The 24,545-nt window shown below is 48.2% G+C and overlaps 1 protein-coding gene across 1 annotated transcript in view; it reads left to right on the top strand.

Moving 5' to 3' along the window:
- LOC115099011 (heat shock 70 kDa protein 14-A-like) overlaps nt 1–22,430 on the top strand; it is a 22,542-nt gene extending 112 nt beyond the window's left edge. The window contains exons 2-6 of the mRNA XM_029616246.1: nt 3,585–3,718; nt 9,872–10,087; nt 12,572–12,745; nt 22,025–22,095; nt 22,340–22,430. Of these exons, the coding sequence (XP_029472106.1) occupies nt 3,585–3,718; nt 9,872–10,087; nt 12,572–12,745; nt 22,025–22,095; nt 22,340–22,418 (674 nt within the window). The 3' untranslated portion in view covers nt 22,419–22,430. The remainder of the gene's footprint in view (nt 1–3,584; nt 3,719–9,871; nt 10,088–12,571; nt 12,746–22,024; nt 22,096–22,339) is intronic.
- Nucleotides 22,431–24,545: the final 2,115 nt, after the last annotated feature.

Below are 24,545 nucleotides of genomic sequence, written 5' to 3'. Positions count from 1 at the left end.
AGGTCCCATTTGTTTAAATCAGACAGATCACTTTTATCTATGGCTTGGCTTCGAGAGGGAGTTTTGAGGAATAAGGGTTCTTCGGAAGGGGTTATTGCTATCCTCTTGCAGTCTAGGAAGACTTCCACGTCCTTGGCCTACGCGAGAGTATGGAAAATGTTTGAGACCTGGTGTACGGGGCAGAGGGTGGATCCTATGCGAACCTCAGTGGTGTATATTTTGACCTTTCTGCAGAGGGTTTGGCCAGAGGTTTGTCCTTTAATTCCCTCGGGTTTCAGGTGGCGGCTTTGGGATGTCTTTGAGGAAGGTTCGAGGAGTATTTCTGGTAGCACATCCGGATGTGTGTTTTCTTCGGGGAGCAAAATATTTGCATCTTCCAGTTTGGAAGCCTTGCCCTTCCTGGAGCCTTAACGTGGTCCTTAAGAGCATTTGTGCGCCTCCATTTGAATATCTGAAATGAGCTACTATGAACAGTCTCACTTTGAAAGTGGTCTTCCTAGTGGCAATCTTTTCGGCTCGCCGAATCTCCGAGCTTCAGGCCTTGTCATTTTAGGGAGCCCTTTTTGAGAATTCCAGATATGGGAGTATCCTTGAGGATGGTTCCTTCCTTTCTGCCAAGATGGTGTCATAATTCCATTTAAATCAGTCAGTGGAGCTCCTGTCCTTCCCAAGTTTGGATCCTACAGCGCCTCAGGCTAAAGATTACGATTAGATGTAAACCATGCTTTGTTGCAGTACCTGAAGGTCATGAACAGCTTCTGCTTGTCAGATCATCTGTTTGTGCTGTGGAGTGGTGCCAAAAAGGATCATAAGGCATTTATTTATTTAACATTTTTCTATACCGACCTTCATGGTTAAATACCATATCAGGACGGTTTACATCGAACAGGGATAAAAATAATTAGGTAAAGGAAGAGACAAAGTTACATTAAACGAGGACCGTGAACTTGGAAGCTTAGGTAGCTGGAAGAAAAGAGATAAAGTTAAGTTAAAGAAAAGAGAAATAACAAATTCCGGACTAGAGATAGTTCAGAATAGAATTAGTCCACATGTTAGAGTTGGTATCGATGCTGTCCAGGAATCAGATGAGGGGAGGTATAATTGTTCGTATAATTGTTCGTGAGTAGATAAAGTCTAATGTGTATCCCAGGGTTCTGGGAAGGCTAGGCGGAACAACCACGTTTGAGTTTTTTTTTAAAAGTTAGCAGGCAAGGTTCCAACCTGAGTTCAGCAGGGAGGTTGTTCCAGATAGCTGGGGCTGCTATTGAAAATGCTCGGTCCCTGGATGCAATGAGTCGCGTGGCTTTGGTTGGAGGGGCTTGTAGTGTTCCTTTGGATATTTCTCTCATTGGCCTATTAGAAGTATGGAGTTTTAATGGAATTTCAAGGTCGAGATAAAGGAGATCGTAGATGGATTTATGTATTAATGATAAATATTTGTGAAGGACTCTGTGGTTGATTGGTAACCAGTGTAGATTTCGGAGGATGGGTGTAATATGATCACTCCGGTTGGTGCTTGTTAGGATTCTGGCAGCAGCATTTTGTATCATCTGAAGTGGCTTAATGGTTGAGCTGGGTAGACCTGTGAGGAGAGCGCTGCAGTAGTCTATTTTGGCAAATATCAAGGATTGAAGAACTGTCCTAAAGTCGTGGAAATATAAGAGAGGTTTGAGTCTTTTTAATACCTGTAGTCTGAAGAAGCAGTCTTTGGTGATAGTGTTAATCATACTCTTTAGGTTAAGACGGTTATCGAGTATTACCCCCAGGTCTCTAACCTGAGTATGAGTGAGGGCGTGGTTATGATGGGTCTGTGATTGGAAGTTGTCTTGGTTGGCGGAAATGAGAAGGAGTTCAGTCTTGTTAGCATTGAGGACCAAATTTAAACTGTTGAGGAGACTAGTGATAGATTGTAGACAGTTGTTCCAGATCGAGAGTGATTTGGTAATGGATTCCGTTATGGGGATCAGGATCTGCACATCATCTGCGTAAATGTAGTGAATAAGGTTGAGACTTGTTAACAATTGGCACAAGGGGAGGAGGTAGATATTGAAAAGTGTGGGGGACAGGGAGGATCCTTGAGGTACTCCTAGTGATGAATTTGTTGGTGGTGATTCTTTATTATTTATTCTGACCTTGAAGCTTCTATCACTAAGGAAAGACTTGAACCAGTTGTAGACTTGTCCTGAGATGCCTATGTCTAATAGACGATTCAGGAGAATGGCGTGGTTGACAGTATCGAACGCCTGATATGTCTAAGAGGATTAGCAGAAAAGAGTGTCCTTTGTCAAGTCCCATAATAATATGGTCAGTTAGGGAGATGAGCAGGGTTTCTGTACTGCGTGATTTGCGGAAACCATACTGTGAAGGATATAGTATATTGTAATCTTCTAAATACTCTGAGAGCTGGGTGTTAACCACCTTTTCTGTGATTTTGGCTAAGAATGGAAGATTCGATATAGGGCGAAAATTAGCTAGTTCACTAGGGTCTAAGTTGTGTTTCTTAAGGAGGGGTTTGAGAGAGGCGTTTTTTAGGATGTTTGGGTACAAACCTTGGCATCAAGAGCCACAATTGCGCAGTGGTTGAAAGAGGCTATTAGCTCTGCATATATTTGTCAAGGTCGACCTGTTCCGGAGGGGCTACGGGTGCATTCAACTCGTTCTCAGTTGGCCTCCTGTTCTGAGTGTCAGCTTCACCACAAGATCTGTAGAGAGGCTACTTGGAAATCATTGCACACTTTCGCCAGGCATTACCGTTTGGATGTCCAGGCCCCGGGCCATGGGCTTTGGTGAACGTGTGCTTCGAGTGGGACTCTGTCACACCCTATTTAGGGAAGCTTTGGTACATCCCAGGAGTCTGGATTGATTTGGGTACGTACAGGGAAAGGAAAAATTGGTTCTTATCTGCTAATTTTCATTCCTGTAGTACCACAGATCAGTCCAAAGTCCCACCCACTGGAGAAAAAGAGAATTGGGGAGTCTGCTCGATCTGTTTGTGTGATTACTCTGAAGAATGGCACAGGTTTTGGTTATTCCTACACAGGGTTTTCAGTTTTCAGTTCCAGGTTTCCTCGTCCCAGTGCTCGTTCAGGGGAGGTTAGTTATTCGAGGTGTTGGTTTTGTTTGTTTTGTATCAGGCTTGGATACAGTTCAATGTTAAGGGACTGCAGGAGGCTCCTCGTGTTAAGTGGCAGTGTCAGTAAAACTTTCTTTGCCTCCATCTGCTGGAGGGGAGGCAAAACCCAGGAGTCTGGACTGATCTCTGGCACTCCAGGAACGAAAATTAGCAGGTAAGAACCAATTTTCCTTTTTTTATAGTTTAAAAATGTTTTATGGAATGTTCATTCAGCTCTGTTTCAGTGGAGTGAGATTGTGATGTCGTCAGCCATGGGTGCTTTGTAGGCTGTCTTCTCATTGGTTACTGCCAGCATGGTCACATGATGCTGTTGACAAATCACAGTGCTGCTTTTTTCTCGCTTATAAATGAAAGTAATTATAATAAAGAAGAAATAAGAACGACAGAATGAACAAAGTGATTAGGTGAGATTGGCAAAACATAGCAAGACTTTCGCTAAGATTGTGAACAGGAATCTCATCTTTCCATGCATTTTCTTTCAGGGCCAGGTTTGAGCTCACATGCTCTTCGCTTTTTAATCAATGCATTGATCCAGTCAAAAAACTCCTGGAGCAAGTTGGTTTCACAGCAGAGGACATAAGCCAGGTGATGGTTCCCACTGAAGTAAGATTGTGGTGTTATGTAAAACCAGCTGGGTAATACGGTTTTAGAAAATGTTTCCCTGCACGTACCCAGATCTGTCCAGACTCCTGGATTTTGCCTCCCTTCCAGCAGATGGAGACAGAGAAAAGTTTGCAGGCACTGCCTCTTAATCCGGTGAGCCACCTGCAGCTCCTTGGTGTTTCTCTGTCTCCAGCAGATAGAGGAGGTGCAAAACCTGCAGTTCTGTGCCTAAGGGGGGGGGGGGGGGGAAAAAAAAAAGAGAAATAGAAGAGGCTGGATTAGGTGAAGTTTCCTCCCAGGAGGTTGGCAGGTCCTGGTGGGACCATCCTTCCTGGTTTTCAGAGGAGGACGAGCAGGGGTTGGAGACCCTCCATAGCTCGCTGATCCACGCCGGGGGTGACGGCTGCTGGGCCAGTTCCCTCAAACTCAGGAGACTTGGGAGAAGCCTCTGCCACCCTTCAGATAAGGCTATTAGTTTCTGTTTTTCAGTCTGTGTTATTTAAAAAAAAAAACACAGACTGAATAAAGGACAGGGAAGTCTTTGTTGGTGATTCCCGTCAGTGGCAGAAGGGCTCCGGGCGAGCGGTGTTACTATTTCCAGAGCCGGCCGCTTTTACTGCTGCCTCCCTGGTGGGGAGGGCACGTCGGGGGGACGGACCGTGGCAGCATCAACTTTGCAGAGCAGGTCTGGCAGGCCTAAAGCTGCAGCACAGGAGGTCGTTGATCCGTTCCCGCTGAGCGTGGGAATGGCGGCCATTTTGGATTCCTTTGCGCTCAAGGCATAAGCTGCAGCAGGGGGAGGGGATCTCTGCCTGCGCTTTCTCTGGCAGATCTCTCCACGGAGGAGACCTGGAGAGCCCCTGGGGACCTGTCGGGGGAGGAGCATGATCCTCTGGAGGAGGATTCCTCCCCTTTTTAGGCAGAGTTTCTTTTATTAATGCATAAAGCCTATTTGGCCTGTAAGGCCACAGAGCAGCCCTCTTCCAAACGGAGGATGACAGATTCCCCCCCTCCCCCCCCCGGCCCTCCCCACAGGAAGAAGTCAAGATTTTTGGGGACTTCAGGGGGCCACTAGGATTTGGAGGATCCTGAGTCTTTCTGGGACAAGGGCCACCGAGGAGGGTTCCTCAGAGGAGTTGGATTGTGGTTTGCCATCTGGGGATGGTTCTGACGCAGATACTTCTCACTGGGCACAAGATCCAGAGGAGGACACGGGAAAGGCACAACCTTGGAGGGTGACAATGCTAAGGTGGTTCGCCTGTTTAAAAGGGAGGAACTCGGCCCTCTGATCCCGCCAGACTTGGAAGATTTGGGAATAATGGTTCCGCAGGAGCAGGCTGACCTGGAAGAAGTGGATCCGGTAATGACGGGCTTGAGGGGTCCAGCCAAGACCTTCTCTTTTACAGGTCGGTGAAAGAGCTGGTGGTCATGGAGTGGGACACTGGCCTTAAGCTGAGCAGAGCCATGGATAGGCTTTATCCTTTGCCCGAAGACATTCTGGAACTCTTGAAGGTACCGATTTGGTTTCGGCAGTCATGAAGAGGTCCACCATTCCAGTAGCTAGCACAGCAGTTCTGAAGGATTTGCAGAACTGGAAGCTTGAGGTGCATCTTAAGAAGATTTTCTAGGTGTTGGTGCTGGGCATCCAGATGGCTGTCTGCAGCAGCTTTTGTGCTCCAGGCTAGTTTGCAATGGGTGCAGCAGTTGCAAGGTGACAGGAGTAAGACACCCTGGGAGCCTAAACAGGCAGAGTGATTGGAAGCGGTGGTCGCTTATGGGGCGGATGCTTTGGATGACCTTATTCGCATATCTTCTTGGATGATGATGTCAGCGGTCTCAGCTAGGAGACTTCTTTGGTTGTGGAACTGGTTAGCGGACGTCTCATCTAAAGCTCAGCTGAGAGAGTTACCTTTAAGAGCAGACTTTTTTTCGGAGTGGAATTGGAGCAGAAGATAAAGCATCTGGAGATAACAAGGTGCACAAGCTACCAGAGGACAAGCCAAGAGGGTCCAAAGATTTTCTCCCTGTGTGCTCTCGTTTTCAGGGGACAAGGTGTTTCTCCAGAACCAGAGCTCTGGGTGGTGGTCAAAGGCATACCGCGGGGAGGTCGCAGTCATGGGTGCAGAATGAACTGAGACGGCTCCGGGCGAAGTAGTACCAGAGCCAAGCCTGCACAATGAGACAAGGTCAACCCACTCCTCAATCCCAGCCATTGGGGGTCGTTTGACTCAATTTTACGAGGCGTGGGTCAAAATCACGTCGGACCAGTGGGTTCTAAGCGTGATAGGACAAGGCTACACTTTAAAACTTTTTCAGCCGCTCAGAAACCTGTTTGTGGTGTTCCCTTGTGCCTTGCAAAGAAGCTGATCATTCGGCAGACTATACAGTGGCTGCAATTGTTGAGGACCATTGTCCCTGGCTTCCGGTACGAAAAGGGGATGGGGCGTTATTTAATTTATTTTGTGGTGCCAAAAAAGGAAGGAACTTTTCATCCAATTCTGGATTTAAAAAAAGGTGAATCTAGCTCTCAAAGTTTCATGTTTCCAGATGGAGCCCCTGAGGTCCGTAATAACAGCGGTGAGAAGCGGGGAGTTCTTGGCTTCCTTGGATCTGTCAGAGGCGTATCCGCACATAGGGATTCATCCGTATCAACAGGGGTACCTCCGGTTTATGATCCGGGGAGGCATTTTCAATTCTGTGCTCTCCTGTTTGGACTAGCAACAGCCTCGAGGACATTCACCAAGGTGATGGTGGTGGTAGCGGCGGCAGATCTCAGAAAGGAGGGCATGCTGGTCCACCCGTATCTAGACAACTGGCTCATCTAGGTGAAGTCGGAAGACCTTTATCGACGTGTGGTGAAAGTGGTGTCGTAGTACCTGAGATCTTTGGGATAGATAGTCAATCTGTCCAAGAGCCACCTTTCTCCTTCGCAGGTGCTGGAGTTCTTGGACGTGTGCTTCGATACCCGACTGGGGAATGTCTTTCTCATGGAGGAGAGGATTGTCAAGCTGCAGGCTCAAGTTCGGAACCTGTTGGACGCCTGAGTGCCCAGGATCTGGGATTACTTGCAGGTCCTCGGTTCCATGGACTCGACCTTGGAGCTGGTCCCGTGGGCATTTGCTTATATGAAACCTCTACGGAAAGTGTTGCTATCCTGGTGGGATCTGATTTCAGAGCAGTTTCATCTTCTGCTACCACTTACAGAGTTCACCAGGTCCAGTCTTTTGTGGTAGTTTGGTCGGGACCATTTGTGCCACGGGGTGGACCTCAAGGTGCCTCAGTGGATGGTGGTGACCACTGATGCTAGTCTGTCTGGATGGGAGGCTGTGTGTCAGTCCCAGTTGGTGCAGGGCCATTGGTCAGCAGAGGAAGTGACCTGGTCTATCAATCACCTAGAGATGAGAGCAGTGCTGTTGGCTCTGCAGGGGTTTCTTCCCCTTTTTCACAACCGTGCGACGACTGTCGTCTACATCAAATGCCAGGGAGGTACCAAGAGTCGGGCAGTTGCTCAGGAGGTGGAGATGCTGATGTCCTGGGTGGAGCAGCATCTGGCCTCGATAGCGGCCTCACACATAGCGGAGTCCGACAATGTGCAGGTGGATTTTCTCAGCCGACAATTGGATCCTGGAGAATGGGAGCTATCGGAGGAAGTGATGACCCTCATTTCTCACAGATGGGGCATGCCTCATATGGATCTGATGGCAACCCGGAGGAATGCCAAGGGAGCGCATTTCTTCAGTCACAGAAGAGAGCACAGAGCAGAAGGAGTCAATGCCCTGGTGCTTCCTTGGCCACAAGACATACCTATCTTCATGTTTCCTCCATGGCCTCTGGTGGGCAAGGTTGTAAGGAGACTAGAGGTCCACCCATGAAAGGTGATTCTCATGGCTCCAGAGTGGCCACAAAGGCCTTGGTTTGAGAATCTGGTCAATCTAGCAGTGGATGGCCCCCTGGGCGATCTAACAAATATTCTATGGCAGGGTCCTATATTTTCAGATTAAGCAGCTCTAGCGGCTTCGTCTTTGAAACGAGGCAATTGAGGAAGAAAGGATATCCAGAGGATGTTATTTCTACTTTGTTGCGAGCTTGCCAGACCTCGGCGTATGTCCGGGTTTGGAGTGTCTTAGAGTCTTGGAGTATGGAGCAGGGGGTTGATCCTCCACGTGCATCGGTGGCGCAAATTCTGACTTTTTTGCAGAGAGGCCTATCAAAAGATTTGTCCTTTAGTTCCTTGAGGGTGCAGGTGTTGGCCTTGGGCTGCTTGCGGGGCAAGGTTTGTGGAACCTTTGAGCCTTAATTTGGTCCTCACGGCGTGTGTGAAGCACTGTTTGAGCCTCTTAGGAGGGCCACCATAAAGGATCTGACTTTGAAAATGGTTTTCTTGGTGGCGATTTGTTCGGCCAGAAGGGTCTCTGATCTTCAAGCCTTGTCATGTAGGGAACCCTTTTTCCAGATTTCGGATTCCAGAGTCTCTGAGGACGGTTCTGTCTTTTCTGCTGAAGGTGGTTTCGGTGTTCCACTTAAGTCAGTCAGTGGCGTTTCCGGCATTTCCAAATCTGAAGGTTGGTGCGCCTCATGCAAAAGAATTAAGATGTCAGAAGGGCTTTGTTGCAGTATCTAGCAGTTTCAGATTGTCGGATCACCATTTGTGCTATGGAGTGGTGCAAAAAAAGGGTCAGAAGGCATCAAAAGCCACGATTACACATTGGTTGAAGGAGGCTATTGGATCTGCATGCATCTTTCACGGTCGTCCTATCCCGGGGGGGGTTAAAGGCTCATTCTACTCGATCGCAGGCGGCCTACTGGGCAGAATGTCTGCTAGACTCGCCACAAGAGATTTGCAGGGCGGCTACTTGGAAGTCTTTTCATACCTTTGCCAGACACTACCGATTGGAGGTCCAGGCCTCGGATGTCGGCAGTTTTGGTGAAAGTGTACTTTGAGTGGGACTCTCGCAGTCCCACCCCAGTTAGGGAAGCTTTGGTACAACCCAGGAGTCTGGACTGATGTGGATACGTACAGGGAAAGGAAAATCTGGCTCTTACCTGCTAATTTTCGTTCCTGCAGTACCCCAGATTAGTATAGCGTCCCGCCTGGTGCTGGAAAGGAGGTTTGGAGAGTCCGCTCAGTCTGTTACTATAATACTTCTGAAGAATTTTGAAGAATGGTATAGGTTTCTCATTAGTGTTTTCAAGAAAGGTTCCAAATTTGGTTATAATTCTCAGTTATGAATTTTACTCTTTCCTCTGCTCATTCTGGGGCATATTATAGGATTGAGTTATTAGAAGTTTTATTAAATATTTTATGCTTGGGTACTGAGTAATACTGAGTAGCTGCAGATGGCACACTGGATTAAGAAGCAGTGCCTGCAAAATGTTTCTGTCTCCATCTGCTGGAGGGGAGGCAAAACCTAAGAGTCTGGACTGATCTGTGGTACTACAAGAACGAAAATTAGCAGGTAAGAACCAATTTTCCTTTAGTATTAGTTGTAGGTCACCTGGATTCTTAACACAAAGGGTTGACTGATGATGAAACCTGTCAAGGACGCATGGGTCCATGCATTTCTGTAGGTGTGCGCACGAAGTATAAAACCTACAAGTTGGCCAGTTCGGTGTCCTGGTCCCAGTGCTGCATGATGCCATGGAGAAATCTTGCTTGGTTTCTTGGGCCATCCATGGGCTGATATATATTTGCAAGCTGTGGTCTGTCCCCTATATCAGCTTATTGGGACATAAGCCCAACCCTACCCCATATACAAGTGCATGTCATCTCTGATCCTATAGCATCTCTCTGCCTTCCATTTTCAAACTGGTAATAGAAAACTGTTACCAAACTCCATGGCTTGCCAAGAACTCTATAAGAGGGAAAGGAGATGGGCAAATCCTAGTATAGATACAGCGACCGGGAGTCTTAAGAAAAGCAAAACCTTTAGAGGGTAGTGCCCTTTTTAAAATGGCAAGAAGTAAAATTGTACAGCAAATTAGTATGCCCTTGAGTAGGCGGAGACAACTACATCAAGGTAATTTAAAATTCGCCTAAGCTGTGTATACTGTGTCAAAAAGAGAAGGGACAGGACAGGGCTCGTATGCGATTCTGCAGCTGGGAGCAGGTGAAGTGATGAGTCTCTGTTCCTGCAGGTGGTCCTGTGCGGAGGGTCTGCTCGCATCCCCAGGCTACAGCAGCTCATTAGAGATCTCTTCCCAGAGGTGGAGCTCTTGAATTCTATCCCGCCAGATGAAGTGATCCCCATTGGAGCAGCTATAGAGGCAGGAATTCTCCTTGGTCGGGAGAGCCTCTCTCTCGAGCAGGAGACGCTGGCTGTTGACTGCTCTGCAAGGGACATTCTGGTTAAGGTGAGCTGACAGCCGGACGCTGTTCAGGATTATCTAGTCTTCTCCACTAAACGAATTCTTTGCTTCGGTGTTTACTGAAGAGGATGTTGGGGAGATAACAGTTCTGGAGAAGGTTTTAATGGGTAATGATTCAGTGGACTGAACCAAATCACGGCGAACCTAGAAGATGTGGTAGGCCTGATTGACAAACTGAAGAGTAGTAAATCACCTGGACCAGATGGTATACACCCCAGGGTTCTGAAGGAACTAAAAAATGAAATTTCACACCTATTAATAAAAATTTCTAACCTATCATTAAAATCAAGTTCTTAGAGGAGAAGTCCATTACCTGTTATTAATCAAGTTGACTTAGAAAATAGCCACTGCTATTACTAGCAACAGTAGCATGGGATCTTCTTGGTGTTTGGGTAATTGCCAGGTTCTTGTGGCCTAGTTTGGCTACTGTTGGAAACAGGATGCTGGGCTTGATGGACCCTCAGTCTGACCCAGTATGGCAATTTCTTATGTTCTTAATGCTTGCAAAAGAGGGAAGACTCGGGAGTAATAAAAGATTTTTCTTTTTCGCTCATGCTTTTTCATTAATAGCTCAAGACAAGCTACATTCAGGCACTGTAGGTATTTCTCTGTCCCCAGAGGGCTCACAATCTAAGTTACATGTATACACCATTCTTTCTGTAACTGTCCCCAGTAGAAGCCAACACCATATTGGAATTGAAGAAGACCTGAGAGGCAGGCACAGAGGATCCTTAGCTGTGAGGGAGTGAGGGGTAAAGCCTGGGATAAGCACAGAGGATCCTTAGCTGTGGGGGAGTGAGGGGTAAAGCCTGGGATAAGCACAGAGGATCCTTAGCTGTGAGGGAGTGAGGGGTAAAGCCTGGGATAAGCACAGAGGATCCTTAGCTGTGGGGGAGTGAGGGGTAAAGCCTGGGATAAGCACAGAGGATCCTTAGCTGAGGGGGAGTGAGGGGTAAAGCCTGGGATAAGCACAGAGGATCCTTAGCTATGGTAGAGTGAGGGGTAAAGCCTGGGATAAGCACAGAGGATCCTTAGCTGTGGGGAGTGAGGGGTAAAGCCTGGGATAAGCACAGAGGATCCTTAGCTGTGAGGGAGTGAGGGGTAAAGCCTGGGATAAGCACAGAGGATCCTTAGCTGTGAGGGAGGAGGGGGTAAAGCCTGGGATAAGCACAGAGGATCCTTAGCTGTGGGGGAGTGAGGGGTAAAGTCTGGGATAAGCACAGAGGATCCTAGCTGTGGGGAGTGAGAGGTAAAGCCTGGGATAAGCACAGAGGATCCTTAGCTGTGGGGGAGTTAGGAGTAAAGTCTGAGATGGACTTGTGGTTTCTGTTTCTGAGGTTCCATGAACGTCTTGCATTTGGCGTATCTGAGTGTGTAAAGGAGCCTCTGCCCTTGAAGACTTGCCTGAGACTCTGAGCCCGGGTATTGCAGCTGCTACAGAAGTGCCTTCTAATTTTCATGGGATTGAAGTGTCAGTTGTGCAAATGTTTTGTTGCGCTTTTCACCATAAAATCCCTCCTCCAAAATAAAACGCGTAATCTCCCCTGAGCTGTGCTTGCTGTGGGGAGACAGCAAAGGCCTCGTGCTGGAGCCTTCCTGAGTGAGCAGCCCAGGGGCCTTAAGTAGCAGAACTCCAAATACCTTTTAAAATTCCAGCAACCGAGAAACAAATGCCTAAAGAGGGGTGAAAGGTCAGGGGACTGGGTGGGGCTCTGCCACCCGGGGAGGTTGCAGAATGAAGGTGAGTGTCCTGGGCAGAGGGGTGAAAGGTCAGGGCAGGGGGTGGGGCTTTGCTGCCCGGGGAGGTTGGCGAATGAAGGTGGGCTGTCCTGGGAAGAGGGGTGAAAGGTCATAAGAACATAAGAAATTGCCATGCTGGGTCAGACCAAGGGTCCATCAAGCCCAGCATCCTGTTTTCAACACAGGCCAAAACCAGGCTACAAGTACCTGGCAATTACCCAAACACTAAGAAGATCCCATGCTACTGATGCATTAATAGCAGTGGCTATTCCCTAAGTAAACTGATTAATAGCCGTTAATGGATTCTCCTCCAAGAACTTATCCAATCCTTTTTTGAACCCAGCTACACCAAATGCCCTAACCACATCCTCTGGCAACAAATTCCAGAGCTTAATTGTGCGCTGAGTGAAAAAAGTTTTCAGGGCAGGGGATGGGCTTTGCTGCCCGGGGAGGTTGGAGGATGAAGGTGAGTGTCCTGGGCAGAGAGGTGAAAGGTCAGGGCACTGGGTGGGGCTTTGCCGCCCGGGGAGGTTGCAGAATGAAGGTGAGTGTCCTGGGCAGAGGGGTGAAAGGTCAGGGCACGGGGTGGGGCTCTGCTGCCCGGGGAGGTTGCAGAATGAAGGTGAGTGTCCTGGGCAGAGGGGTGAAAGGTCAGGGCAGGGGGTGGGGCTTGCTGCCCGGGGAGGTGTCTTTCTTTCTTCCCCACTCTCCCTTCTTTTTGTGTGCTAGGAAGTGGACGAGCTGGGGGCCGACAGGTTCACAGTGCTCTTGCCGTCAGGCACACCTCTGCCAGCACGACGGCAGCACTCGCTGCTGGCCCCGGGGAACATGTCCTCTGTCTGTCTGGAACTGTACGAGTCTGCAGGGCGAAACACTGCGGCCGAGGAATGTAAATTTGCACAGGTGAGCTTGGGTGCCTGCCGCAGATGAGTCTCTGGGATTCGTCCAGCGCCTGTACCTGCCTGCAGCTGATGGTGTGGATGCACGGCGGCCCTGAATACCAGACCCGGGATCCAGTGCTTCCTATGTTTGTAGCTGGGTTCTGGATTGCAGCGCTGACAAGGCTGGGATTGGGATTTTAGCATCCATAGGCCCTCTCAGCACGAGGTGCGGGCCCCTGCCAAGCTCCTCCTTGCCTCTACACTTACCTCTTGGGCCTGGCCCAGTGGCAGCCGTGTATTGTGGTGGGAGGTGAGGGGGTTTAATTGTATGAGCTGAGTTTGTGAGGGAGGGGTTGGAACGGTTAGGGATTTTTTTGTTAAAAAGTGGGACTGCATCTGTCTGTTCTGTAGAGGTGGCTATTTACTATGAGGTCCATATTCAGACACGGTCCAGATAGCAAATTTAGCCGGATAAACTTATCGTTAGGAGAAATCTTTGGCCCAACCAGTCTTAGCCGGCTCAATCAACTCCTCCCAGTTTCTCCCCCAGAATTCCCCTAACTTATCCAGTTAAATTATAGCCTCCTAACTTATTTCTTAGCATTCGGACAGGTTAATCCACACCCGTGGGTTATGCACCTCTACCAGCAGATGGCGATGGAGCAAAGCTGACGTCACGGTATATATGCACCCCTGCAGTGACAGCCTGCCAGTATTCTCCGTCTACAGCAGATTGTGGATGTGCATGTCCCTACTGGGGATTACTTAAAAAGAAAAATAATAATAATATATACAAAATGAAGGAGAAAATTGATTCGCCACACTCTCCTGTAGTGATACCCTATGGGCCCTCCCTCAGTTGAGTTTTCCTGAGGTGATATCTGCAGATCCTTCCCTCAGATGAGTGCCTCGGTCCGGTAACTGGTTTTCCGGAGTGCACTTAGCTGTTAAAAAAAACACCCAAAAAAACCCAGAAACTGCTGAGTGGCTAGCAGGTGCAGGAAGCCGACTGCGGTGGTGAAGGCCTTTGCCCTCTTCCTCCGCATCCGGAGACCGACTCTATACCCGGCCAGGTCGGGCTGAGTTCAGGTAAGGTAAAAAAAAAAAAAAAAAGGGAGTGAGAGTTTCCATCACCTTCTGGTCTTCGAGCCTGGGCATGCCGACTTCCATTCCCGCTCCGAGGGAGCTTGGCGGGTTGAGAAGCCTTTTTGGCTAGGCCCTGCTCTCAGGCTTCGCTTAGGCCGCGGCGGCATTTGCACATTATTCTGCACACGTGTCTGCCACGAAACACTGTCTGACGTCATTTCGCTCTTGCATGCCCGGCTGCGCACCTAGGTATGGATGCTCAGGTGAGTGCCTACGTAGACCGCATGTTGTGCGTCTATAATTTTTGGCTGCTTATTGGACAGGCCTGTTTTTTGGCTACCTTGTACACGTGCGGCTGGGTGCACAATAATCAGACGCTTTGAGCGTGTTGCTAGCGGGTGTTTACTTTTCTGCTGTTTGTCATATTCAGGCATCTCGGCTTGGCGTTTCTCCCCCCGACTTGTATCAGCGCTACTTGTAGGCTCAGGGAGAGTTTTCTCTGGCTGTTTTTGCTGAGCCTGCCCTTCCCAGCATGATGTGGGAATGGGTCTGGGAAGGGACCTGTTAGAGGTTTTGGGGCTCCCCTAGCTGGATCGTCAGCAGAGGGGACAGCTTCTCAGTTGGCCGCAGGTCTGGTGTCCCTGGTTTTTTTTTATGGGCTGCGACAACGTTCGTGCGCTTTTCCACACGTGGGTCTGCTGTGAAACCGCTTGGCGGGTTGAGCAGCCATTTGGCTAGGCCCCGCTCACAGGTTTTTGCTCGGTCACAGATGTAGGTTTGCGAATTCCCGCATACCTGGTTTCACAGGTAAGCGTCTGATTGTGTCTACTCCTCCTGCAGGTCACACTGAGAGGGACCCTGGTGGCACGGATGGTGAAAGTGGCAGAGAGAGCAGTTGCACCTTTTGATAGTCGATGCGCTGATGTGTACCCTTGCCAAGTGGGCGATTATCCCTGTGGAAGGGGGAGTGGCTTGAAGGAGGCACAGGATAGCAGAATTGAGGCCATCCTTCCACAGACCTCGAGGTGGTGGCAGTGAGTTGCAGAAGGCCTCTTGCTGCGTCCTGATGGATCGCTCTTCTTTGTTCTCTCTCTCAGGAAGTCGATGAGTCTGGTTTGAATTCAGGGCAGTGCCTTACAGCCTCTCCACCCTGGAGGAGGCCGTTCTTGGAAGCTAAGCAGGATTGAACATCAGCTATGGCTGACGAATGGGGGCAGAGACAGTCCAAAACCTACTATTACAAAATGACCTTATAAGGATCGTTTTTTTGGGAGTTAAAAAAAAAAAAATAAAATAAAGAAATGGCCAATAAGTGAGGTGAGTCCCAGGTTCCTCGGTTACCAGAGGATTTAAAGCAGGCACCACATTCATTTGTCTCAGTATGTTGTGCTGGTGGTTTTCAAATGTTTTTGATCCTTCAGAGGAGTGACTTTTCATAGGGCTCAACCTTCGTCCCAGGCAGCTCAGAGGGGCGGTGCCCCCCCTGAACTCCTTTAATGAGGGTGTGCCGACCCACTCCCAGGATCAGGAGGTTGCCTGTCTCCCCTTTTATTGGAGATGGATCAAGATCACGATAGACCAGTGGGGTCTGGAGGCAATAAGAGATGTTCTGGAGTTTCTCAGCTTGCCTTGGAATGTTTTCGTGGTATCTCCTTGCAGCCCTCTGCAGAAGAGACAGATAGTGGAGTGTAAGTTGTCAGGATTCCCCAGCCTGCAGACTGTGTTACTGGGGCCCATGTCTCAAGATAATTGGGGCTAATATTCCTTCGCCCAATCCTGGATCTCAAGGGAGTCACTGCCTTGTTCCTGCATGGAAATCTTATGCTCGCTGATAAGAGCATTACAGTCTCTGGGGTGTCAGAAGAGTATCTGCATATTCCCTATGGCTAGAGCAGCAACAGTTTTCTGTGTTTCACTGTTTTGGGGCAACTGTCACCTTTTGATTGCTACTGTTCGGATTGGACACCACGCTCAGAACCTTCTCCAAGGTCAGGTGCTAGTAGCAGCAGTGTTGAGAGAGGATGGCATTCTGATCCACCCATACTTCGATGATTGGCTAATTCGGAACAAGAGCTATGAAACAGAATTTTCAGGCCCCATGCAGAATGATCTTCTTGCTGCAGGAACTAGGTTGGGTGGTGAACTTGGCCAAGAGCAATCTACAGCCATCCCAGACACTGGAGTATCTAGGTGTAAGAATACGGACAGGTGTCCCTATCTGAGGTCTGCATTCAGAACTGAAGGCGCTGGTGGAACTATTGACAGGAATGATACGCCTGGAGCTGTAGTTTATCTACAGGTGCACAGGGTAATGACAGCCATCCAAGAGATGGTTCCGTGGACAAGGGCACATTACATCATCTTTAGCGCACACTGCTTAGGCATTGGAGTCTATAGCCTCAGAACTCTTTGATATGATTTCTGTTACCGGTGGAGATCTGCATTCAACTGTAATGGTGATTGTAAGCCCATCATCTAATGAAGGGCACTCTCCTACGAACATCGGACTAGCTACTATACATCACGGATACAAGCCTCCAGAACTGGGAGGCTTACCGTCAGGTGTTGAAAGCGCAGGGGCATTGGAGTACAATATCTCTGGAGCATCAATTGGCTGGAAGCCCGTGCCGTTCTGGTTGTCATGCTTGCGATTGATTCAATCTTGTGCAGGATTGAGCAGCCCAAATAATGTCTAACAATGCGACGACAGTGGCTTATATTGATCAGCAGGGAAGCACCAACAGCCAGCAAGTGTCACAGGAAATAGCACAACTCATGGAATGGGCAGAAGTATATCTTCAGATCTCGGCCTCGCACATTATAGGAAAAAGGGAAGAATCGAATTTCTCATGTGACAGTGTCTGGATCCAGGAGAAAGGGAATAGTGTGAAGTGTTCTAGCTCATAGTGGTTCGCTGAGACCTCCCATTTCTAGGCTTGCTGGCAACATCACACAATGCGAAAGTTCTTTGCTTCTTCAGTTCTAGCAGAGATCTGAAGTTTTGGGCCTTGATGCCCTCGTGCAGGAGTGGCTGGAAGGTAAGCTTCTACATGTTTTTTCCCCATGGCCCATATTGGGGAGAATGATTCGGAGATTCAAGATACATATGGGATTGCTACTTCTGGTAGCGCCAGATTGGCCAAGGAGGCTGTGGTATGCAGATCTGCAAAGGCTTCTGGTGGGGTATCCTCTACGATTACCGGTCCATGGGGATCTGCTACAGCATGCTCCTGTTCTTCTTGAAGATCCAGCTTGATTTTTGTCTTACAATGTGGCCCGTGAGAAGGCTCAGTTGTGGAAGTGTGGGTAGTCCATTGCGATGTTTTCCATCTTGCTTCAAGTGGGAAAATTCCTTAGCCTGTATTCACGTTTTGCAAATATTTTTGGCTTGGTGTGAGAACGAGGACTTCATCCTCGTTTGGTTTGGATTTTTGCAGGATGGATTGTGTAAGGCAGGGGTCGGGAACCCATGGCTCGCAAGCCAGATATGGCTCTTTTGAGGGCTGCATCTGGCTCGCAGACAAGTGTCGCCACACTTTCCCGCTGACCCAGCTGCTCCCCGGTCCTCCTCCGCCCGGGCTTAAAATGCTGTCAGCCCGGGCGTAACGCGGCAGGACAGCTGGAGTCCGCGGCACCGGCATGGTCTCTTCCCCCGCCCCCCCCCTCGCGGCCCGGAAGAGGAAGTGGAGAGTATCGGGGGCGTGCGCGGCAAGAAGAGGCCACGCTAGTGCGCTCGGCATCGGCCCGAAGAAAAGAAGACTGCAGCGCGGCCCGGAGGAAAATGAAGAGGTTCAGCCGCGGCCGATGGGACTCCGCCTCCGCGAGGGCTGAAAAGGAAGAGGTTAGCGTTGGGAGGAGGCTGCTGCCGCCGCGAGTTCCCGGGGTGGGGGAGAGAGAGTGAATGAGCGAGCAAGCATTCACTCTCTCTCTCCCCCACCCCGGGAACTCGCGGCAGCAGCAGCAGCCTCCTCCCAACGCTAACCTCTTCATTTTCAGCCCTCGCGGAGGTGGAGTCCCATCGGCCGCGGTTGAAACCTCTTCATTTTCCTCCAAGCCGCGCTGCAGTCTTCTTTTCTTCGGGCCGATGCCGAGCGCACTAGCGTGGCCTCTTCTTGCTGCGCAGGCACCCGATGCTCTCCACTTCCTCTTCCGGGCCGCGGGGGGGGGGGGGGGGGTGTCTGTGTGTGTGAGAGAGAGATTGCATGTATGTGAATGATTGAGAGCCTGTACATGTGAAAGAGAGTGTCTGTGATTGAGAGCCTGCTGTGAGAGAGAGAGAGCATGAATGTAAGTTTACCATTGGGAACCTGTATGTGTAAGTTTGTGATTGAAACCTGTTTGTGTGAAAGAGTATGTGTGTATGATTGAGATCCTTTGTGTGTGAGAGAAATCATGTGTATGTATGATTAAGAGCCTGTGTGTATAAGTAAGAGAGAGACCATGTGTGTCTGTGTGTGATTGAGAGCTGATTTAGGTGAGGGAGCATGTGAGTATGTGATTGAGAGCCTGTGTGTAAATGAGAGAAAGAGAGGACATGTTTGTAAGCATGTGAATGAGAGTCTGTGTGTGAGAGAAAAAGACAGCATGTATGTGTGTGATTGAAAGCCTGTGTGTGTGTGTAAGCGTGAAAAGATAGCATGTGTGTAAATGCGTAATTAAGAGCCTATATAAGTGAGAGAGAAAAAACATGGGTATATGTGAGTACTGAGAGCATGTGTGTATAGGTGTGTCATTGAGAGCCAGTGTGAGAGAGAGCGCTGGTATGTGACTGAGAGAGGAGAAAGTTCCAAGCAAACCACCCCACCTCCTGCTAATTCAGAACAATCTCAGGACACCTGCATATCAAACGTTCCCAGGTATGCAGAGCAAAAAAATGTTTGTATCCTTATTATTTTTCATTACTGGGTCTTTGTGTCTGCTATTTTGAAATATTTTGTTGGTATCTGGAAATGTTTTATATGAGTTTTTAATTATTGGATATTCCACTCATTAGCTGTTTCGAAATAATTCTTTTTGTTAGTACAGTTTTACTGCTGATGATTTTATATTTCTTGATTTGTTTTATAAGGATGGGTGATGTTTCTTTTTTCCTTTGTTACACTGCATACAGAGACTCTGGCTTGTTGCAGTTTCCAATTCAGTTTTTTCTGCATGCTTCTTGTTATGCGTTTTGGTCTCTTTATTCTATGTTAGGTGAGGGACAGCACGTGATTCAGGTGAGGTTTTCTGCTGGCGGTGTAGTTTCTGTGTAGGACTCTATGGCAGCCTGACTTGGTTCCGTTTTCCTAATAGGAGATTGTATTGGTGTCTTAAGGCCTGGTGTGATATTTTCTGAGACTTATTGTACTTTAAAAGTGTGATCTTACATAAAATGCACACATTTACTTATATTTAGTTTTAAACATATTGTATGGCTCTCATGGAATTACATTTTAAAATATGTGGCGTTTATGGCTCTCTCAGCCAAAAAGGTTCCTGACCCCTGGTGTAAGGACTTACAGGCACTGTTAGCCGGCATTTGGACGCGCGTTTGACGCACTAGCTTTAACCCTTATTCAGTAAGGGGTAATAGCGCGTCCAAAATGCGCGTCCAACCCCCCCGAATCTAATAGCGCCTGCAACATGCAAATGCATGTTGATGGCCCTATTAGGTATTCCCGCGCGATTCAGTAAGTAAAATGTGCGGCCAAGCCGCACATTTTACTTTCAGAAATTAGCGCCTACCCAAAGGTAGGCGTTAATTTCTCCGGGCACCAGGAAAGTGCACAGAAAAGCAGTAAAAACTGCTTTACTGTGCACCCTCTGACTTAATATCATGGCGATATTAAGTCGGAGGTCCCGTAAGTTTAAAAAAGGAAAAAAAAAAAAAAATTGAAATAGGCCCGCGGCTTGAAAACTGGACGCTCAGTTTTGCCGGCGTCCGGTTTCCGAACCCGTGGCTGTCCGTGGGCTCGAGAACCGACGCCGGCCAAAATTGAGTGTTGGCTGTCAAACCCGCTGACAGCCGCTGCTCCTGTCTAAAAAGAGGTGCTAGGGACGCGCTGGTGTCCCTAGCGCCTCTTTTTACCGCTGGGCCTAATTTAAATAAATTTATTTACTGTATCGCGTGCACAGGAGAGTGGCCTAGGAGAGCGGGCGCTCGCCCGCTCTCCCGTGATTTTTACTGTATCGGCCCGTTGGCCCGTAATTCCTTCAAGGTACAGGTGGCGGCTTTGGCCCGTTTCCGAGGTTATGTGAATAGAGAACCCTTGTCTGCCCATCTGGTTTTGGTGCGGCTTTGGAAGGGATAGAACATCTTCATGCCCCTTGCGGTTTCCGGTGCCTATGTGGAGTCTTGATCTGGTTCTGGAATTCTGGTAGGTCCCATCTTTTGACCACTGCATAGCTTCTTCCTGAGGTTACTTACTAAGGGACAATGTTCTGACCCTAGAGCTTCAAGATTGCGGGCTCTGTCTTGCCAGGAGCCGTTTCTGCGAGTGGCTTCAGGAGCAATCCATGTGCAAACTGTTCCAACTTTTTGGGCAAAGGCGGTCTCGGATTTCGCTAGAATCAATTAATATATGCCGACTCTGGGCAGGGAGAGAGTGGTGGAGGAATATTTCCTGCTATGGACCTTGGATGTCAAGCAGCATATCTTGAGATATGGGAGGTTTCTAAATCTCTCAGGAAGACGGGCCTCCTGTGTATACTCCATAGTGGGAGTAAGTAGGGTGAGACGGTTAAGGTTATCACGGCTCCTATGTGGATGCAGAGCATCCATTTTCTAGTTAAGTTAGCGCTCATTAACCTGTCCCGACTGCTAAGAAAAGAGAAATTATTACTTGCCTGATAATTTCCTTTTCTTTAATGAGGACAGGTTAATCCACCTTCCTGCCTTTGGCTGCCGGATGATGGTGCTATTGTCCTCCTGTGTGGCTGTGTTTCTGGGGATTACTGGTAAGTATCAGATCCAGTCCCTAGATTACTAATATTACATGCTGTGACCTCAATGTTTTCCTGTTAACTGAGTTCCTAAATGGTTGTCTTAATGGTTATGATCATGTGTTCTTTAGATGTCCACAGTTGGCCTTTGCATAGAATATTGATGTCACTGCAGATGTATATATACCGTGATGTCACCTTTACTCTGTCTCCATCTGCTGGTAGAGGTGCATAACACACTGGTCCTCATTAAACAAAAAGGAAATTATCAGGTAAGTAGTAATTTCTCCTTAGCCGGCTAGAATTTAGCCAGATATGTTCCTAAATATTCGGTTAGCCGGCTCAACCTCTATGGTTTTATTGTGACCTGCATGCAATCAAAAGTAAATAAAACATATCAACTTTCTCTCTTGCACTCTGCCCCACCCAATCCACACTGTCTCCGTCCCTCCAGGGATGACCCCAGCACACTCTCCCTTCCAAAATCACTCACAGCTCTCTAATTTACTTTCTGTATTCATATTTATTGTATCCGTTCCTTTCATGTTCAGTGCAGGTGCCTGGGAGTCTGTCCTCCTCCCTCCCTCTGCCCTAAGCTGGGATCACAGACAGCTGCAGGCTGAGCTAGGCCTACTGCAGCCCCTCCCCTTTCTTTCCCCTTGGGGAGAGGGGGTGAAGCTGCTCCCCTCCCCCCCGTTTTTCCTCACATGCTGCCCGCAGAGTCTACTCCAGCCCCTCCCACTTCCCTCCAGTGGGGACAGGAAAGGAGAGGGGGTGAAGTTGGAGCAGATACTGCAAAACAGAAAACAACTGCTGTGCTCCCTTACCTAGCCCCTCCCCTCCTGTTCCCTACCCGAAGGGGAGGGGCTGGAGTAGTAAATAGCAGACTCCAAGATATGGAGATCAGATTTGGCATGGAGGCAACTGCCTATGTTACTTATTCCTAAATCTGGGCCTCCGTGCAGGGATAGGCGCTGTTCTGTAATTGTGATACAATAGATGCTGCTTTTCAATGAGTGGGGATACTGGGATTTTTCTGAGTTACTGCTGCAGATTGCATGTTTTGCCTGTCTCTAAAGACAATAGTTTGAGGGGGCTACCTGTTTGTTCCATTGGCACAGCAGGCTGGAGCTAAGCTGTATGTGTTGCCCACCCTCCCCTGGCCTGCCCTATGGGAATGAGCTTTGCCCATATGTGAGCAGTAGGCCGCACCCCACCCCAGACCATGGGAGCCAGTGTGGGCGAATGTCAGGATTCCTTCTGTACATTTAGCATATTTTGTTATTTTTAACAGATTGTACTCAAGGAATTAGGAAAAAAAGAGGACGGCAAGCATGATATCCTAACAGTTCTCACCATGAAAAGGTAAAGAAATGCAGAACCTGTTTGCTGATTCTGTTGTGGATTTTACAGGCTTCATAAGGCAAAGCTGTGCATGCTGGAAGCAGTCCCTGTTCCCTCTCCCTCATCGCTGAGCAAACAAGCTGCTCTTCTTTGAATGATTGTTTACCCAGAGCGCAGAATGAAATAACATCATCCACATCTGATGCTGCATTTGTTCCTGTGCATTTCTCCCCAGCAAGCTAATGTCATGTGCCTTTGTCCTTAGGGATGGATCATTACATGTGACCTGTACAGATCAAGGGACAGGAAAATCGGAGATGATTACTGTTGAAGTGGCTGCGTAGATTGCCTGGAAGGCTCTTTGCTTGTTAATAAGACATTTTTTCCTGTCTGTTCTCCCACCTTCCCTAGCTTGCATCAGAAAACCATCACACACAATCTCTATTCTTTGCCTTCATCATCTCCTACATCCTATGTCATCTGTTACAGCAATCTCCATTGCTAAGCTGCTGCCTGTGCTGCTCTAAGAGTGGTTGCCAGCTAGTGAGCCGGTAGGTTGATTGGTAATCTTTGAGCAGCATTGCCATCTTGGTGCATGCCAAGAAGGGAACCCAGTGGTGAGCACTATATGTTACACTCTCAGGGCCAAGCCCCCTTCTGTAAACCAGGCAGCTGTGGTAAAGGTAGGCCTCAGATAACACAGGCGTTCACCTTTAAATAAAGAAAGTGGAATGGACACCATAGTGTCCAAAAATAATTGGATCTGCCCAAAAATGTTCATCTCCCCCTTTGTGCTGTTAATCAGATCAGGGGTCATTACACAGTGCATCTTAAAGCAGAAGAGACATCATTATAAAGAAAGAAAAGCTATCCAAAAAGCTTTGAGGTCCATATTCAGCCACGATCCGGCATAGAAATTCAACAGAGCGGGCAACTCCACCTAGGATGTTTATCTGGCTGAGGTTAGGGCAGCTCTTCGGCTGTCCTAAAGTTATCCGACCATATTAGCTGAACAATGCTTTTGTTATCTGAGAGCCAACTCTGGCCCTGAGTGCTCTCACACTGCCCTGACAGGGGCAGATAACCCAAAGCTGGCCTGCACCGTGAGATTTTCCAGCTAAGTCTGAACTGAGCCAGACAAATGACGCTGGATATCAGCCTCTTTATGCCTACTTATGACACATGTGCTAATGTCCTATGTGTTTTCTTTACTGTTAATGTATGTAATAAAGCGTTACAAACTGGATGTGGTAGTTAAAACCATTTTTCAAACTTATTCTGTGCGCACCTTGAGTAGGTTTTGTTGCAGTGAAACTGCTGGTAAGCTGACCAATTGACAATGGCGAAGGACTGAGCACCTCACTGATATCACAATATCTCTGTTTCATTCCACAGTGCAACCACACCATAGTGGAGCTAGAAAAGGTGCAGAGGCGAGCAACCAAACTGACAAAAGGGAATGGAATAGATCCCTTATGATGATGGGCTATGCAGGCTAGGAAAGAGATGAGTGAGAAGGTTTATAAAACTTTGTTGGAATGGTTATTTCTAGTAGGTACTCAGATCAATCCAGACTCCTAGGTTTTGTACCCCTGCCAGCAAATGGAGACAGAGAAAGTTATACTGACACTGCTATATAACCCAGTGCGCCATCTGCAGTATTTTTCTGTCTCCAGCAGATGATAGCTGGTGCAAAACCTGCAGTCTAAGAGGAGAGGAAAAGGAAGATTTGTTCTTTGAGGTTCCTCCCAGAGAGTTGTGAGGTCCTGGTGGGGCCATCCTCCCTGGTTGAGGCAAATGAGGAGGGGGTTGGTGACCCTTTTTAGCTCTGTCCAGGAATCCATGGGATGGACATCTGGTGGTCCAGATCCCTCAGCCCACACGAGTCAGCCTGGTGATCTGCAGCAGTTCTGCCTATGAGCCTTGGAAGGAGCAGGAGTTGCTAATTAATTTAAAAAAAAAAAAAAAACACCTTATTTTTCTTATTTTATTACTTTTGTATTTATTATTTTTTGTATACCGCCAACCTTAGTCAATGTTTAAAATGAGTGGCAGACTGGCTCCAGACAAGCAAACTGATTTTGAATGTAGCAAAAACAGAGGTACTGTATTTGGGAGTTGGTGATATGTTAAGGCCATTAATTCAGACTGGTATAGAGGTGGCTCCAAAAAGACGGAAAAGCAGATTGTGCCTTCAGCTGGAACATCTACATTAAAGTTAAATTGCTTAGGTAACTACAGGAAAATTGGTTCTTACCTGCTAATTTTTGTTCCTGTAGTACCATGGATCAGTCCAGACTCCTGGGATGTACCAGAGCTCACCTACGCGGGGTGAGACCCTGAGTCCCGCTCAGATCACATCTTCACCAAACCCCCCTGATCCTGGGGCCTGAACATCCGAGCGGTAACGTCTAGCAAAGGTGTAGAAAGACTTCCAAGGAGCCGCCCTAAAAATCTCTTGCGGCAAAATT

Source organism: Rhinatrema bivittatum, chromosome 9 (assembly GCF_901001135.1).
Source record: "Rhinatrema bivittatum chromosome 9, aRhiBiv1.1, whole genome shotgun sequence".
Classification (NCBI taxonomy): domain Eukaryota; kingdom Metazoa; phylum Chordata; class Amphibia; order Gymnophiona; family Rhinatrematidae; genus Rhinatrema; species Rhinatrema bivittatum.
The sequence above is the reverse complement of the archived record's forward strand: the minus strand, read 5'-3'. Positions and strand labels throughout refer to the sequence as shown.